This window comes from Nilaparvata lugens, unplaced genomic scaffold (assembly GCF_014356525.2).
Source record: "Nilaparvata lugens isolate BPH unplaced genomic scaffold, ASM1435652v1 scaffold3005, whole genome shotgun sequence".
In the NCBI taxonomy this organism is placed as follows: Eukaryota; Metazoa; Arthropoda; class Insecta; order Hemiptera; family Delphacidae; genus Nilaparvata; species Nilaparvata lugens.
The window spans coordinates 9,061-27,350 of NW_024090376.1; the positions used below are offsets into that span (position 1 = coordinate 9,061).

At 34.4% G+C, this 18,290-nt stretch overlaps 1 protein-coding gene across 1 annotated transcript; it reads left to right on the forward strand.

Annotated features, from left to right (window-relative positions):
• Positions 1-14,962: 14,962 nt before the first annotated feature.
• On the forward strand, positions 14,963-16,609 carry LOC120355582 (uncharacterized protein K02A2.6-like). The gene is made up of 2 exons (XM_039444148.1): positions 14,963-16,249; positions 16,319-16,609. The coding sequence occupies exon 1, from the start codon at positions 15,032-15,034 to the stop codon at positions 16,205-16,207; it is 1,176 nt and encodes a 391-aa protein (XP_039300082.1). The 5' UTR covers positions 14,963-15,031; the 3' UTR covers positions 16,208-16,249; positions 16,319-16,609.
• Positions 16,610-18,290: the final 1,681 nt, after the last annotated feature.

Sequence of the window (18,290 nt, forward strand, 5' to 3'; positions counted from 1 at the left end):
CACAGATGTTTTCAATTTTACTGGTAATATGAAGGATAGATGCTTGATTTAACGCTACTGGTGCACGGAATGTTTCCTTTTTTTCTATTTTCTTATCAGTATGCTTCAATTTTAGCATGTACAGTATAATAATTTTATGTTAATGGTTTTCCAATACTACACTTTATCATATTATAATCGCTCCTCAATGATAGGCATTAGCTCATGTGAAGACCATTCTCCATACTATTAACGTATAGCTGTTGTAGTAGGCCTACACTGTTAGACAATAAGAATAAATACAATTTCAGATTTCAGATAATGTTTTTGGTGAGATATAATGATATTTATCCATGAAAAACACTGGAATATTGTTTAAAAATATCACAAATTTATTTAAAAGTTACAAACATGTTTCAACACCCATGGTATGAAAATTCTAATTTTCATCATGGTGAATTCACTGGAAAAATGATGATGACAAGTATATAAAATTTCAGCTGAGCTTCAGTGTTTACAAGTTTGTGTTTCTTGAATGGTTCCAAATTTTCTTAAATAACTCCATATTTTTCGTTACAAGTGATAATTGAGTGGGATATATCCAATAAATTTCTCAATTCAAGCCATCAAAATTCAAAGTTTATAGTTTTCATGTTTATTTAGGACTAAAATATTGTAAAAATTGTTCACATGAAATTCTAACCTTATCTTGGACTTTGTCCCCTATAAATTTGGAAGAGAAATAGCACAAGGACTATCTTATTATTTTATCTTCCAATGTCAACACATTGGTGTCATTTGCATTGTAAAAAAATAAAATAGATAAAAAAATAATTATTATATTATTAGGTGTAAGAATTTTCCTCTTACAGTTTTCACTCAGTTTCTAGAAAAAAACTCCTTGTAGAAAAATCACTAGTTACTGTATATTTATATTGAAGTTGTCCTTGCACTTATCAAGTTTGAAATGTATGTTGTATGAATGCTTCAGAAAACATGACAGCCCTGCAACCCGTGAAAGAAGGGAGGAGGCCTTCCCATTGTATGCGCTTTCCAAACTATGGCTGAGCAAATTAAAAAATTTCTTCCAGTCCGGTGCAGTTAAAACGACGATTTTGTTTGCTCGAATGCCCCCTGCGTTTACAAAGACCATAAACAAATGTCCGTACAAGTTTCAGTTTCTTCATGGGACTTAATTTTGCAAAAATCTTCTTCTTCTTCTATCTTTCAGGGTTTAGGCATCTCTGCCTGTTCCGAACCTCATATCTGCCCATCTTTTCCTTGGACGGCCTCGGTCAGCTTCCCGGTTCAGCTTCTTTATGGGACTCCATTCTCCAAAAGTCTTCTTCTTCTTCTACCTTTCAGGGTTTAGGCATCTCTGCCTGTTCCGAACCTCATATCTGCCCATCTTTTCCTTGGACGGCCTCGGTCAGCTTCCCGGTTCAGCTTCTTTATGGGACTCCATTCTCCAAAAGTCTTCTTCTTCTTCTACCTTTCAGGGTTTAGGCATCTCTGCCTGTTCCGAACCTCATGTCTGCCCATCTTTTCCTTGGACGGCCTCGGTCAGCTTCCCGGTTCAGCTTCTTTATGGGACTCCATTCTCCAAAAGTCTTCTTCTTCTTCTACCTTTCAGGGTTTAGGCATCTCTGCCTGTTCCGAACCTCATATCTACCCATCTTTTCCTTCAACGGCCTCAGTCAGCTTCCTGTTTCAACTTTTTCATGGGACTTCATTTTCCAAAAGTCTTCTCCTTAAGTTCGAATTAGAAATTATTCTTGGCTGTTCTATTCCACAGCGGTCCATGTTTGTGGCAAACTAATTTACGACTGACTATGGAAGAACGATCCTTGTTGATACCAAATCAATCCACAATTATGAATAGGAGACAAGGAACTCCAAGTGCATCATACGAGGAACAGGTTAAAGCGGATATGGAGGATAAGAGATAATTGCCAAGCTGTGTTTTCTTTTATGCAATTATGGAGCATCATTATAAAATACTCTGCGACGTAACTCGGTACCGAGGTAATGTGACGATCAAATTATATTTTCCGGCATTGAGATTCGTGAAAGACGAATTGTTATTAAACAAATATATGGGCCCATCATCAATTTAGAATAAGGATATTGTCATGTATATGGAACTTTGTGAAGTGGTAATCCTTTTTTTTTAATAATGAATTCCTAAACATACATGGTGTTTGATTTAATTTTTCCTGAATTCATTCCATTAGATGAGAATACCGAATAATTAGTAATAGGGTTTCCTTAATACTGATTATCAATAATTTATAAATTAATTTAATATTTTTTTAGAAAACCGTTGTCTTAACAAAACTTTTTTTATTCAAAATCTCTTTTCAAAACCCATACGACAGCGAATTCACTGCCCCACTCTGCTTCCTAAACCCTCAGTGGTTTATTCCTAAATTTCTCAAGAAAACATTTTTTTTTTTTAATCATATCCTCATCTAACTTGGAATGGAAACAGGAAAATTGGTATCATGTTTGTATAGGGTAATAGTATGAGCGTTTACCGTTTATAGTATGATTGAATCGAAATGAATTTTATTATTACTGTAACACTGAACGTTTAGAAGAGATTAAATTTTCATCAATCATGATTGAGTTGCCTTGAAATTCCCAGTTCAATGACTACAATTATTGATGAAGAGGACAGCACGTTCAGTCCGATACCAATTGATGTTATGAATCAGCATGAAATGAATAGAGATAGCGTTCGTCCTATATTTCAAAAGGCACTTGAATCCGTTGAGCATGCAAGTTTCCAGACAGTGTCACAGCTCGATAGATAGCAATAGTATACGACCCGTAATTCAAAACAATCATGAATCAGTTACGTATGCAAGGTTACCGCTAGTTCAACCGAATATGACTGACGACACAAATAAGTCGTATTCTAAATTCAGCAATATTTATAATAAACTGTCGAACCCGATCGAACAGTTGATGAAAGACTTACCCATTACTGATGGTTTGTCAGTGGAAAAATCGTTGAAATTTATCGATATTTCTATGAAAATCAAAGAACGCGGAAATTTACTTGATCAACAAGTATTCAATCTGATTCACAATTTCACAGCAGGACCTCTCTCAGAAAGATTGAGCATAGCAATTCATTCCAATAGTACTTTTGGTGCTTTTCATGAAAATATTTTGAAATATTTCGTTCCTGCTAGACTTATGCCCAATATTGAGCGTGAACAGTATTATCGATTACAACAAAGAGAAGAACCTCTAGCATGTTATGTAGCCTCTATAAGAGAGGCAGTCAAATTATTGCAATTGAAAAAATCAGAAGAAGAGATTGTAACTAATATATGTTCAGGTTTAAATCCCGAGGAAAGATCAAGATTAATATTCCAGTTAATGGATCCATTCAATCACAAAATATTCTATTTGCGGATAGAGAAAGAAATCGATTTGAGTCACATTCAGATAGAAACGTACAACGAACATTTAAAGAAGGGGTACAGTCCCATTAAGATGTTATAGTTGTCAAAAATTAGGTCATATGTCTAAAGTGTGTAGATCAAATCCTAACAATGACAGTTTTAAAGAAGAGATTATGAAACATAAAATGAAATCTTCAAATTCTACTAATGGCACTAAAACCACACGTTATATGAAATGCTTCAAATGTCAGAAAATAGGGCATTATGCCAATGAGTGTAGAAATAAACAAGCAACACTAGTTGAATTTGATAAGAGAGGAAACTGCAATACTAAAGCGAATAGAGGTATAGTGCAGAGCATTGATAATGATAATTATATCAACTCCATTGATTCGAAGTATGAATCGAGAAGTAAAGATAAATTACTCAAAGCTAGGAAGACTGAGAGGAAAGATAAAGTTGATAGAAATTGTAAAAGAAGGTCGCAGAAATCTTTGAAGAAGATAAAAACTAAAGCTTTAACGAATAAAATCATTCCTTTTGTAGTTTGTGAAGTGGGAAACAATAGCGTGCATGCAACCGCTTTGATAGACTCCGGTGCAAAATTCAAAAACTGAATGCACGTCATCAAAATTCAAAAACTTTTGTTTCCAGCTTGGGATAAGACATAGTACTACAAGTCCATTCTACCCTAACTCGAATTTAGCTGAGCGTTTACATAGAAATATCTACGCAGTGCTCTGATAGCTTTTCATGCTACTAGTCAAAATAAATGGGACGAAAGTGTGACGTCATTTCTCCAACTCGTCTTTAATTTAGCTAAACATGACAAATTGCACATGCAATACATGCAAACATGACAGTACAAATTGCACCCCATTTTCATTGATGTATAGATTCAAGCCAAATCATCCACTGCTGAATGTGTGGCACATCAACGAAATCCATCCAGATAATTTCAATGACGAAACTATGAAAGTTTGGAAAGGAACATTTTTTGCTAAAAGCTCATCATAGGAAGAAACAAAATTATTATAAGACTAGAAAGGAAGTACCATTCCAAAAAGGAGACTTGGTTTGGCTCAGAACGCACATTTTAAGCGATGCTGTAAAGAAAATCTCTCACAAGTTAAGTTACCATTGGGCCGGTCCTTACGTGATAATTCGTTGGCTGCGGAAGTGACAGTAGAGTTACTTGATCCGGAAAACGATAGAATTTTACAGAAGGCACATGTATCCCAAATTAAGAAATACTATCCTAGAGAAGAAGAAGATAAGAACAAATGAATGAAGAGAAAATAGAAATGTAAAATGATAAATAGTAGAAATATAGTAAAATTCATTATCTTTTATGAAAGCTATGCAAGCTGAAGGCTTATAATGATTGACTTTCAAAATGGAAAATCACACAGGCAACATTTAGTAATTTCTTTGCAACGCAGCAGATAATATATATGTTACTTTACTATTTCTCATTGGCCGTGACAATGGAAAGTTCTATCGAAACAATAATCACTGCTGTTGAGAAATAATAAGTTGATTTAATATGGTGAAGTGAACTATCTTTTGAAGTCGAATTATCTTCCTACCGATTAGTTTTGTCTCACATCAAATAATTAATGTATGTAAATATTAATGTATATTATTATCAATATTCCGACTTATACAATCGGCAATATATGACTCAAAAATCAGGCTAGCTGATACTGTTTATGCTTTTTGTACTATGAGCATTTTGTTCTCTCTTCTGAAATCATGTTATAAGGAATATTGAAACTTATTGGATAAGATGTATAAATGAAAATAAACTTATGGTTTTGATTTTCCAGTAGAGGTATCTATGTGAACGATTGATATGATTTTTTAATGATACTTTCTTACTGATAGTAGTATGGCATTATTGAAGAAGTTTGTAATAATATTGTAGCAATCATGATTAGATGTTAAATAATTTAAAAAAAATGTTCTTGTACTCCTCGTGTTGTAGTTTAATTAGTTAGTTAAGAACAGACGATAATTATTAATGATCATAATAGGTATTATTATTGTATTTATCAGTTTAATAACTTCCTTCCTACAAAGGGAACACCCATACGAATAATATATTTGATTATTAAAATTACCGTATTTTGCGTTCAATCTGATAGTAGTATGGAAAGTTGTAAAATAGCTTTAGTGAATGAAGTTGAAAAATACTACTAGAATGAAGGAGCTTAGTTGTCGCCGACAACTAAGCTCTTCACACGCTCAGGACATTTAAGCTCCCCGACAGTAAATCCCCTGCTGGATAGGCCTATGAGGGGTCTGGTTGTCGTGATTGTATCTGACAACTAAGCTCCCCGACAGTAAATCCCCTGCTGGATAGGCCTATGACGGGTCTGGTTGTCGTGATTGTATCTGACAAATAAGCTCCCCGACAGTAAATCCCCTGCTGGATAGACCTATGAGGGGTCTGGTTGTCGTGATCGTACCCGACAACTGAGCCCCCCGACAGCTGATCCCCTATTGAACATTGAAATCAGCTCGAAGCGGGCGGGGAAGTAGTACAATCACAGACACTGTTTCACACGTTCTATGAATTCTATTATTAAAATTACCGTATTTTTCGTTCAATCTGATAGTATTGTAAAAAGTTTTAAAGGAATTTTGGTGAATGAAGTTGAAAAATGTTGCTAGCTGCTAATGAGTATGTACTTTGATTAAAATCTACTAATAATAGAAATCAAGCATTCTGGAAATAAATTGATGAGTTTACTTATTACATTCTATAAATATCAAGAAACATGTTTAATTATATTTTAAACAGCATGAATTTTACATTGCCCTACATGGAGCTGGCACAGGCAGAGCGGTCTGCTGGCACTGTAGACGTGCCACCCTCGATAGTGCAAAACACTCCCAACTAATAGACGAAAACTGGTCATGGAACACGTTTCTTGAGGCGGAAGGAAAGGTCATTGCTGAGGTTAGAGAGAAAAACTGTATATGTAACAACACGCAAACATACGCCTCCCCGCACCATGCCTTCCTTCAACACATATAACGTTTTAACTCAATCAACGTACCGCGTGTCGTCAAAGCTGATGGTTATATCGAAGACGCATTTAATGTATTTCACTATACGGCTACAAAGGCACGCCAGTCAGCACTACTCTGTGAGTGGGATAGACGGAAGCACATTGCCAGCCAGTACAACTTTTGTTGTTGCAAACTAAGATCTTACTTTAAGAAAATTACCGGGCAGCTGAAGAGAGGTGGCACATTTATACATCCATCATGGAGAGAGTATTGTTGCTGGGAGTCCTTCCTCGGCTTCCACCCACCAGTAGGATTGAACAATATGCTTGACAATGCTAAGGCATGGCTTGGCACCCCAATAGATCTGGGAACAACCATAGGAACAGGCAACTACACTGCGCGCGTTTATGAGCAGTGTTGTAGGTTAATCATACGGTATTACAGAACGCCTGAAACCATACTTTCACCCAAAGAATGGGTTAGTAAAGGACTTTGGATGTGTGGTAAAGCTGGAACAGGTAGGAGTGGTGTTGCTATCATCGATGGAAAGATAGAGAGAAGCAAAAGGATGAAGGCTGTGGAAGGAGTACATCTGAGCGATGATGACGCTGTCGCCAATCTACTAACACCTCATTTCGAAGAAATGTTTTTATAATGTTCGCGATGATTTATGTTTCATGTAGGCTACCATATTCATTTATTTACCGCCGTGATTTTATATTACAAGATCCATAGGATCGTGACAGTTTTCTTGACAGAACAACCTCTCAATAACAAATACCTCTCTGCAGCGAACTTTTTCTCTGGATAATCGACTTTGTAATACAGGGGTTACTGGCGAAAACTGCGGCACTCGGAGCGTGCGAGGAGATTGGTTGTCGGGTTCGGTGACGACAACCAAACTCCTTGCAAGCTAGCGTCAACTAGTCTCCCAGACAGTAAATAGACAGTAAAAAATGGACATAAGCCTGTTGTACCTTCTCACATAATTGTGATAAATAAATGAATGAATAAACAAACAAATAAATAAATCATGAACTACTTAAGTCGATTCTGCAATATGGCATAGTTGTTCAATGAAATTCAATTCATTATTACATCCTATACATCTGATAATCAGACAGAGGATGTGTCAAAAAGGGCAATCTTGGGAAGATTCTCAACATATATCACAATCACATTGATGAATTACTGTATTTATACAATAGTCACAAAAAATATATTTAAGCTGTAAATGAGCTGTATTTGAGTGAAGAAGCTGTGATAAGATTTATATTGAATACACTATGTTGAAAAAACTTATATTGATATTGTATTGACTCTAAATTGCTGTATGACGGAAACCCTATGTTTGTAAAAGCTCTTGAGTTAATAAAACATTATTATTATTATTATTATTATTATTATTATTTTTATAACTTTTATTATCATTATCATAACGTTTTTGACTTAATAATAATATTATTATTTCTTTAAAAACGCAGTCACCACTCACAATATTAATTTCCTCAGAGTTTTATCTCATCTTTCCATTGCTGCTCAAGACGGTTCCCAAGTATTCAAAATAATTAACTTGCTGTAATTACAAACCACAAATGGCTTTGCACAAGTGAGCAGTGACATTACTTATAGGAATTTTTCAAGCCTGAAGGCATAAGTCCATGAATAAACTATTTTTAGGGATTTATAGGAATAAATCATTTAGTTGAAAAATCCTTCAACTGAATGATGAGAAATAACTGAAGCTTAATCTTTTAATTCTTGACAAAGCTCTTCTACTGGCAAGCATATAATTTTAATTTTTAAATGGCGGTGATATGAGCAGCCACTGATATGGAGGCTGAGTGCCTTGTATTATTTGATTATTGTAGAGTAATGTTTGTTAGGTTTTTGTGAGTGTAAAGATCTCCAAGATATACAGTAACAGCAGTAATATCAGTTGTTTGAACTGTTGCATTGGGGAATTATTCATAGCACAAATGCTGATTTTTAAAATCATTATAAACATACCTATATTGTACCCAATGGAGAAGGTTTTCAGTGACTTTAAGGTAATTACAATATGGCAACTATATATAAAAACCATAATTGTTTTGATAAAATTCGTGAAAAAATTTGTGAATTCTTGATAAAATATATATCTAATTTTTCTCGCACTTAAAACTCAAGTGTCAATAATTATCATTTAAGGCCCACTGCACTTCAGTAGCAATCGAGAACTCGAGGAGAGAGGATCGTTTTTAGTTTGTGCGTTATCTGATAAGTAATCTGTCGAGCAACAACAATAGTTTCGTCGTGTCCGCAGTCGTCGGTCCCAGAATCGCAGACCGCAAACGATCCTCTGTCGCTGACTGACGTCTATAATCTGCTGAAGGAGGTGAAGGCGAATCAAAAAAGCATGGAGTTTGATCTTGGAAATTCTCTGGAGGCATGCCACCAACAAATCAAGGAGTTGAGGGAAACGCAGAACGAGCGCAATTTAAAAATTGACGCTTGTTTGGCTACTATTGAGAAGCTGACTAATCAAGTAACAGCGTTAAAACAGGAAAATTCGCAACTTCCGGAACGATTGGAGGATCAAGAGCAGTACTCGAGGAAGAATACCCTTGAAATCTGGGGGCTACCACAAGAGCCCAACGAAAATCTCGGACTGGCAGTATGTAATATGTCGCAGGCACTCGGCTACACCTTGAAGGAGGAAGATATTGACGTGTGTCATCGACTGGGAAAAGCGGGACCCGAGGGACCCGCAGCAGTGATCGTGAAATTCGTGAGGAGAGGCCACAAGAGCGCAATAATACAGAAGAGGCGCGTGAAACGAGACACATGGGCGCCAACACCGACAAACCCATCTACATAAACGAGAGTCTGTCGCCGGCTAGGAGAAAGCTATTCGCGTTGGTTAGGGAGGCACACAAGAACAATCATTTCAAATTTCTCTGGGTAAAGGACGGCAAAATTCTAATGAGACGTGGAGAACGAAAACCTGTTATTGAACTGAAATCGGCTGATCAATTGAAACTTTTTCTCGCTCAGAACTCGCAAATTCATAAAGATAGGGGTGGTGATAAAGTGCAGAATGAATCAAATTAAAACGCTTTTTATGAACAATAGAATGGATTTTAACAGTGGAGAAATTTTACATTTTCATAGCACGGGTGAGTGGATCTTGAGATTATCAACAATAAAAAATAATATAATTCATTGTTATGTTCAGTCTGGTTTGAAATTTTTTTAAAACAAATAAATCAATAGTCGAGTCTGTTTATAGTTCAGTTTATAATCTTCAATGAGTAATTTTAATGAACTATGTGATGTTTTGAGAAGTGATGTATTCGCGACAGATGAGGTTGATGATTATTTAAATTATAATTTGAAATCTATGAGCATAAATAATTCCGATAATTACTCAAATCTTTTTCATATGAATATTCGTAGTGTTTTTAAGAACTTCAATGAATTACTGGTGTGTATTAATAATTTTAAAGTATCTTTTGAAATAATAATTCTAACAGAAACTTGGTAGGCCTACTCTGGAGATGTTCCTATTGATTTTTATATTGACGGCTATAATCTGTTAAATATTCCTAAGAAATTTATTCTTTATTCTTTATTCTTTATTGATTGATATAATAAGTATACATCATATAAATGATAGGGAGAGGAAAAATAAGGTAACCTTGTGCTATTCCTCTCCCCAATTTAGATATGGTTACACATAGTCCGAAATAGGTTAAGTCTTGTAGCTCTTCACTTCGCAAAATTTTCAGACCACTAATATGTCCACAAAGTAAATTTTCAAATCTAGATGCTTCAAAACAAAAATAGAACAGATATTTCACATTATTATCACTTGAATAGAGAAGATTCGTATATTAAAGAAATAATTTTGAAAAAGAACCGAAAAAACAAACTTCAAAATTAAACAAGTGTGATAGCTTGTGCATGTACATTAGCAAAAATTATAGTTTTACTGTAATTGACTGTGAAATGATAGATGCTAATGCTGCAAGTGTATTAATCGAATTAGGAAAAGATCTAAGCTTACAGGTGATTGCAGTATATAGGTCTCCGAATAGCAATACCGATAACTTTATCTCTTACTTGAATGATTATCTGAATTCTTTGCCATCTAATCGTAACATTGTTTTTGTGGGTGACATAAATATCGATCTCTTGAACACTGACCGTTATTCTCTGCAGTATCTGAATATTATGAATGGAAATGGGTTCAGATCATTGATAAACAAACCAACTAGAGTAATAGATAATAAACAATCTTGCATAGATCATATTTTCTATAAAGACACACACAATTCCATACAACAAAAAATAGCTAATATTTTTAAAATGAATATAACCGATCATTATGCAACCACGTTACACATGAATATAATTGGTACTGTATCTCGACCGTCAACCCTGCAAATTAAGAAAATCTTTAAAACAAATTTTGGAAAACTTATATCATATTTACAGAATGAAAAATGGGAATTCCTTAACGCTCATGTTCATGATAATAATACACTGAACCTAATGGTTGAAACATTTATAAATAAGTTGACATATTATATACACCTATCTTCAATGGAAATAAAATTAAAACATAAAAAAAGACAATTAAAGCCATGGATTACACAGGGGTTGATTGAATCTATCAAGAGAAGAGACAGAATGGCTAAACAATTAAAAGAAGAACCTTCAAACATTGGCTTGAAGAATGAATTTAAAGCCTATAGGGAACCTACTGAGTACTTTGATCAGTCGAACTAAAGATGATTACTATAGACATAAAATAGGTCAATGTGGGAATAGCGTCAAAAAACTATGGTCATACATTAACGAACTTATTGATAAGGGAAGGGATGAAAGAGATGACATAAAATTGAGTGCTCATGAATTAAATTCTTATTTCACTAGTGTTGGTGAAAAATATGCAAATAAAATACCGAAATATAACAATCAAGCCGCATTCCAATTTAATTATAGGAAAGACAACTCCAGGCTACCGAATTCGTTCTTCTTAAACCCAGTTAATCAGATAGATGTGATAAATGCTATATCAAACCTAAAAAATAATGCGTCCAGGTATTGACGGTATTAATAGTTCAACTTTAGAGAAAATTGCTAATCACATTGCTTTCCCACTCACTTTTATTATAAATAACATTGCTTTCCCACTCACTTTTATTATAAATAAATGTTTCGAGAAAGGGATTTTTCCAGATTTGTTCAAAGTAGCTAAGATAAAACCTTTATTTAAATCAGGCGATAGAAGTCAGGCAGAAAATTATAGACCAATCAGTTTACTGAGCTCCCTGTCCAAAATAATGGAAAAACTAATCAAGAATCAAGTTACTAAATTCTTTGACACAAGTAAAATAATAGAAAATCTTCAATTTGGCTTCCAAAATTATAAAAGTACCGATGATGTCTGTCATAAATATGTTGTGTATCGATTATACATTAAGAATCGACCGATCGATATAGTCCAGAGATTGATTATCGAAATAGACTAGAGAGGTTAGACAGAAATGTGGTCGGCTAGTAGAAGGTTGTCTCAATAATGTTTTCATGTTCAAGAAGAAATTAATAAATGTTATTGTGCTAAAATGAAGTTTTATTTATAATACCAACAGTTATTACATGGCGCTGCGGCAGTGTAAAGTTGAATAATATCAATATCACGTAAGTTACTACCATACACGATGGAGAATTTGAAACCGCCACATCCTTTGTCGTTTGAAGGAAGCTTGTCTAACAATTTTGTGAAATGGAAAAAGCAATATCTCATTTATTCTACGGCGGCAGGAGTAACTTCAAAATCAGAAGAAGTTCAGGTGGCTGTTCTACTGCATTGTTTGGGGCCTGAGGCACAGGAACGACTTGATACTTTGGGACTGACGGTCAAAGAAAATGGTGATTGGAAATTGATTCTACAGAAATTGGAGGACTACTGCCTCCCGAAATCAAACGAAAGTGTGGATCGCCACATATTTTTCAGTCGTAATCAACATGATGGCGAAAGTTTTGATGAGTTTTTACTTGAGCTCAAAAAACTAAGTTCAAGTTGTAATTTTGGATCACTCAAGGACAGTTTAATCAAAGATCGCGTTATCAGTGGCATCAACAATGTGAACTTAAAAGAGAGACTACTAAAGGAGGAGAATTTGAACTTGGAAAAAGCAGTAAAAATTTGTAAATTGTTTGAGTTGTCAGCTCAACAGCTGAATACTTTACAGAATTCTACAACAGTGGAGGGAGTTAATGTGGTGAAAAAGACTTTTCAACAACAACAACCAGCTCAAAATCGAACATATTCAAAATCAACGTATGGACAGGGTAACCAGCCTAACCATCCAAGTAAGGATCAGAGAAGAATAATAAACTGTACAAGATGTGGATTGGATCATACCGTGAGAAATTGTCCAGCTTATGGTAAAACTTGTTATAAATGCAATAAACTAAACCATTTTGCTAAGTGCTGCAAGGTAGGTTTTCAAAGTAATACTGTAAGATTGGTAAATCATGAAGATGATAATGTTAAGAACACAAAGATTAACGATAATGGTAATGTGAGGTTAGTAACAAATGAGAATGATAAATTTTTGGGTGTTGTATCAAATCGTGGAATCAATCACAATAGATGGCATATTGATTTTTCTGTAAACGATTCTCAATTGAGTGCAAAATTGGATACTGGTGCTGACGTCAATGTCATGCCCTTGTGTGTATTCCAATCGCTAAATTTGCCAGTCAAATTAATTGCATCAACTTCTTCCTTGACTAATTTCAATGGTTCAGCTATACATGTTGTCGGTAAATGTAACCTAGATTGTCACATTCCAAACGTTGGTAAATGTAATATTGAATTTGAAGTTGCAAACTGTAATAAAAACACACCAATTGTACTAGGGTGGGTCACTATTGATAAATACAATCTACATAAGCAAGTAGGGTTAGTCCAAAACATCAGTAATAAAAAATGCAACGAAGTAGTTAGTAAGTACATTGACGTTTTTTCAAGTGAATACAATACCATTAATAATTTTGAATATAAGATACAGCTGAAACCGGGTGCTGTAGGTAAAATTGAAGGTCCAAGGAAAGTTCCATTCGTTTACATGGATCAATTAAAACAAGAATTAGATAAGTTGGAAAATGCTAATGTAATTAAAAAAGTACATGAACCAACAGAATTTGTGAGTTCCCTTGTCATAGTTAAAAAGCCTAATGGGTTAAGACTTTGTATTGATCCACAGCATTTAAATACTTGTATTTTACGAGAGCACTACAAAATGCCAACTTTTGATGAAATCAGTGCAAAAATGAATGGAGCAAAAATCTTCAGCACATTAGATGCAAGCTCAGCTTTCTATCAAGTAAAATTGACTGATGATAGCTCTAAATACACAACATTTAATACACCATATGGAAGGTATTGCTATTTGAAATTACCATATGGGTTGTGTTCTGCACCAGAAGTATTTAATAGATGTTTTTCTGAAATTTTTGGTCACATTGATAATGTAGGTATTTACGTTGATGATTTAGTTATATGGTCAGATACAATGGAACAACATATTGAAACTCTTGGCAGAGTGTTAGAAGTAGCAAGTAAGGCAAATGTTAGATTTAACTTGAGTAAATGTAAGTTCTGCATCAATGAAGTAATATATCTTGGTCATAAATTCACAGATAAGGGAATAGAACCTGATGAAGATAAACTAAAAGCTATTGTTGAAATGAAACCACCAACTAACGTAAAGCAGCTTCAAACATTTTTAGGTATAGTAACTTATGTGTCAAAATTTATTCCAAATCTCAGTTCTTTCACTTCTGAATTGCGGAAATTGCTGAAAAAAGATAGTCATTGGTGTTGGTTGCCAGAACATGATAGAAGTTTCAATGATATCAAATCAGCTTTGTCTAAAAGGCCAGTTTTGCGGTATTATGATGTTAATAAGCCAATTGTTCTTTCAGTAGATAGTTCAAAGGATGGAGTAGCTGCTGTCCTAATGCAAGATAATTTGCCGTGTGCATATGCATCAAAGGCATTGAATGATGCTCAGAAAAATTATAGTCAGATTGAAAAAGAAACATATGCCATAGTTTTTGCCACTGAAAGGTTTCACCAGTATATTTATGGAAAATCAGATGTATCTGTTGAAAGTGACCATAAGCCACTTCAATATATTTTTAAAAAACCATTGTATAAGTGTCCTGCTAGATTACAAAGAATGATAATTCGTATTCAGCCATATAATTTAAGTGTCAATTACAAGCCAGGTAAGGAACTGTACATTGCTGATGCATTGAGTAGGAACTTTCTTGATGAAGTGGAAGAACACTCATTTGACAGTGAAATTGAATGTCATATCTCCACAATTATTCAGTTACCTATGACAGATAAAAAATATCAGCTATTCCAACAGGAAACCCTGCTTGATGAAGAATTACAAACACTTACAGAATATGTAACTAATGGTTGGCCTTCCAAAGAAAACACCTCACATTGTTTAAAAGTTTATTACAGCTTGAAAGATAGTTTGTTTCTCCATGACGGTCTTCTGTTTAAAGACAATTGTGTTGTTGTACCTAGATCATTGAGAAAGGATATGCTTGAAAGAATCCATTACAACCATTTGGGAATCAATAAATGTAAAGCTCGTGCCAGAGAATGTTTATATTGGCCAGGTATGTCTAAACAAATTGAAGATTTGATTTCTAACTGTGACACATGTCTGCAATTTCAAGTGAGCAATAGGAAAGAACCACTCATTCCTAAAGAAATACCCAGTGTTCCATTTCAAGTTGTGGGCACAGATTTGTTTCATTTTCAGAATAATAATTTTTTGCTGATAATTGACTACTTTAGTAAGTTTGTAGATTTTTTCAAATTAACGGATTTGTCAAGTGAAACTACTATCATAGGTTTAAAGTCATTTTTTGCTAGGTATGGCATTCCAAAAATACTATATTCTGATGGAGGTCCACAGTATTCTAGTAGGCAATTTAAAGACTTTCAATCGAAATGGGGCTTTGATCATGAATTGTCCAGTCCACACTACCCACAATCCAATGGAATGGTGGAACGACATATACAAACAGTTAAGAAAATGTTGCGTAAGAGTAGTGTTAATAATAAGGATCCATATTTGGCTCTCTTGGAGTATCGCAATACACCAATATCAGAAAGCTTACCTTCTCCAGCTGAAATTTTGTTTAAACGGAAGCTCAATGGGCTGCTGCCCTACTTTGCCCCCAATAAATTGCAAATGTCAGGAGAGGAAATAAAAAATAAGTTGCAGGATAGACAAGACAAGCAAAAATTTTATTTTGACAAGAGTGCTAGGAAGGGTAGGAGTTATGGAGCATTGGAAAATGTTTTTATTCCAGATAAGCAAAATAAACTAGTACATGCCCAAGTTGTAGGTGAACACAAACACCCTCGCTCATATAATATCAAATTGGAAAATGGAAATGTAGTTAGGAGAAATACCCGTCACATTCATAGAGGTTCTGGCACTTATCCATTTGCTGTAAAGCATTCTATGACTGGTTTCAATTTAGGAGAGTATGAACACTTGGCAGGGGAAAATGATGTAAGAAATGATAGACAAGATAGACTGGCTGATAGGGAAAATGATTTGGCAATAAGGAACCAAGGTAATGATGTTCGTGAAAGGGGAAATGATATGGTAATAGGAAACAGGAATAATGGTGGAAGGACCATTTCTAGGTCAGGTAGAGAAATAAGAAGGCCAAGGTACTTTGATGATTATGTTGAATAGATGATAAGGACTAGTAATAGAAAAGAACTTGATTCAAGATTATGAATATTGTATTGATTATTGAATTAATTTTTATTGTTCATTCACTTGTGTTTTTTATGGTTCAAGTTTTGATTTTGGTAAAAGTGTGATTACATGTAAAAGTAAAGTATTATGATTTGTTCTGTTAAAAAAAAAAAAAAAAAAAGGGGGATGTCATAAATATGTTGTGTATCGATTATACATTAAGAATCGACCGATCGATATAGTCCAGAGATTGATTATCGAAATAGACTAGAGAGGTTAGACAGAAATGTGGTCGGCTAGTAGAAGGTTGTCTCAATAATGTTTTCATGTTCAAGAAGAAATTAATAAATGTTATTGTGCTAAAATGAAGTTTTATTTATAATACCAACAGTTATTACAATGTCCTAATACAGTTTTCAAATTCCGTATAAGATTTTCTGAATAAAGGACAAAAATCTCTGACTGTCTTCCTGGATTTGGCAAAAGCCTATGACACAGTGTGTAGGGATGTCAATCCCGGGACTGATTTCCAATCCCGGTATTTCGGGATTATCCAATATCAATCCCGGGATCCCGGGACTGATCCCGGGATTGGCAAAAATCAGTTTAATGTATTTTCAACAAATTGTTCCTCCTCAATTACATGTTCAATAACAGTACAATAACAATACACATGTTCAGTAACAGTGTGTGGAGATGAAAAAGGGCCCATTAAAGAGGGAGAGGCTATTATCAAAATGAAAATAAAATACTTGGGAATAATATTAAAATTGAACATTCTATTTCTATAAATGTTTTCAAGATTAGGAGTAACTGTTTTATTTGATGTCCTACCTTAAATTTGCTGTATCCTAAAAATGATAGTGAGAACTGAGGAAAGCAAGATAACTCATCAGAGTATTTTTATGTAGAACAAAAGCATTTCTATCCTACTTCAGGACAGGATAGAGCTCACACTTTAACTACGTCAAATACTGTGAAGTAAAATATCACTTGAATTAATAATATTTTAATAAAATAAAATACTTTTTGTAAGACCGTAACGCCATACCGACCGAACAACGCGAAAGCTGAACCACTACACTACTAAAGTACTAAATGAAATTTCGTAGAGCCAACTAAAATATTTACTTCAACTAGATATTCTACTTATGATAGAGAAAGAGAAGAGGAGAGGAATAATATTAGACCGAGAGTGAATCGTTTAGTGCTTTTTTATTTCTGATTTCTGAAGTCTTTTCAAAGTTCGGAATGCATTTCGAAGAAATGCCATCAGCACTATTGCAAATATTGCGCCTTCTAGACTGGTAATTGTGGTCCTGTGTAAACAGAAACAAGTGTAGAGACATAACAACCGATCAACAGCCATTCTGCCAATTATGCGAACTGATAATGCGAATTCTATTACGTCAGTAAAGAATACAGTATACAATCAATATTATGTATAATTATGCAACTGTAGGCTGTGCCTGAAGAATAAATTAGTTAAACACTTGGAGCAATAAATCAGTTATAAAAACTCATATTTATCACCGTAAATGAATTCCACATTGAATTTGTTTTGGAAAGATAAGATTTACAATTTCAGGTTTACAATCCCGAAAATCCCGTGATTGACGCTGAAAAATCCCGGGATTGTTAGGTATCAAAAATGGACCGGGATCCCGGGATTCGGGATCCCAGGATCCCGGGATTGACATCCCTAACAGTGTGTCATAGTCAATTACTTATCAAGCTAGATAGGGTAGGTATTTCCCCCTAATAGTTCGACATCTTATTTTTGGAATTATGATCTACATTCTTGAGTTCTGTAATGTATTTTCTTTTACTTTTGTTATAATGTAATTATTGCTACTCCTACTGGCGGACAAGTTATACTTTTGCCAGTAGAAATCCACTATGTAAAGTAAATAATACAGTGTAATATGTAGTCTATATTAATAACTAAGTTATTTTGCTTTTGAGAACTTGTATTTTGATTTTGTATTGTGTACGTTTTTGTGGAATAAATTTGAATTTGAATTTGAAATAGATATGTCACATACCAGACCAATATTGAGTGTTTAAGGAAACAGTT

Coding starts and splice junctions, on each gene's coding strand:
- LOC120355582 (XM_039444148.1), top strand. CDS start 15,032: ATGCTTGAAAGAATCCATTACAACCATTTGGGAATCAATAAATGTAAA.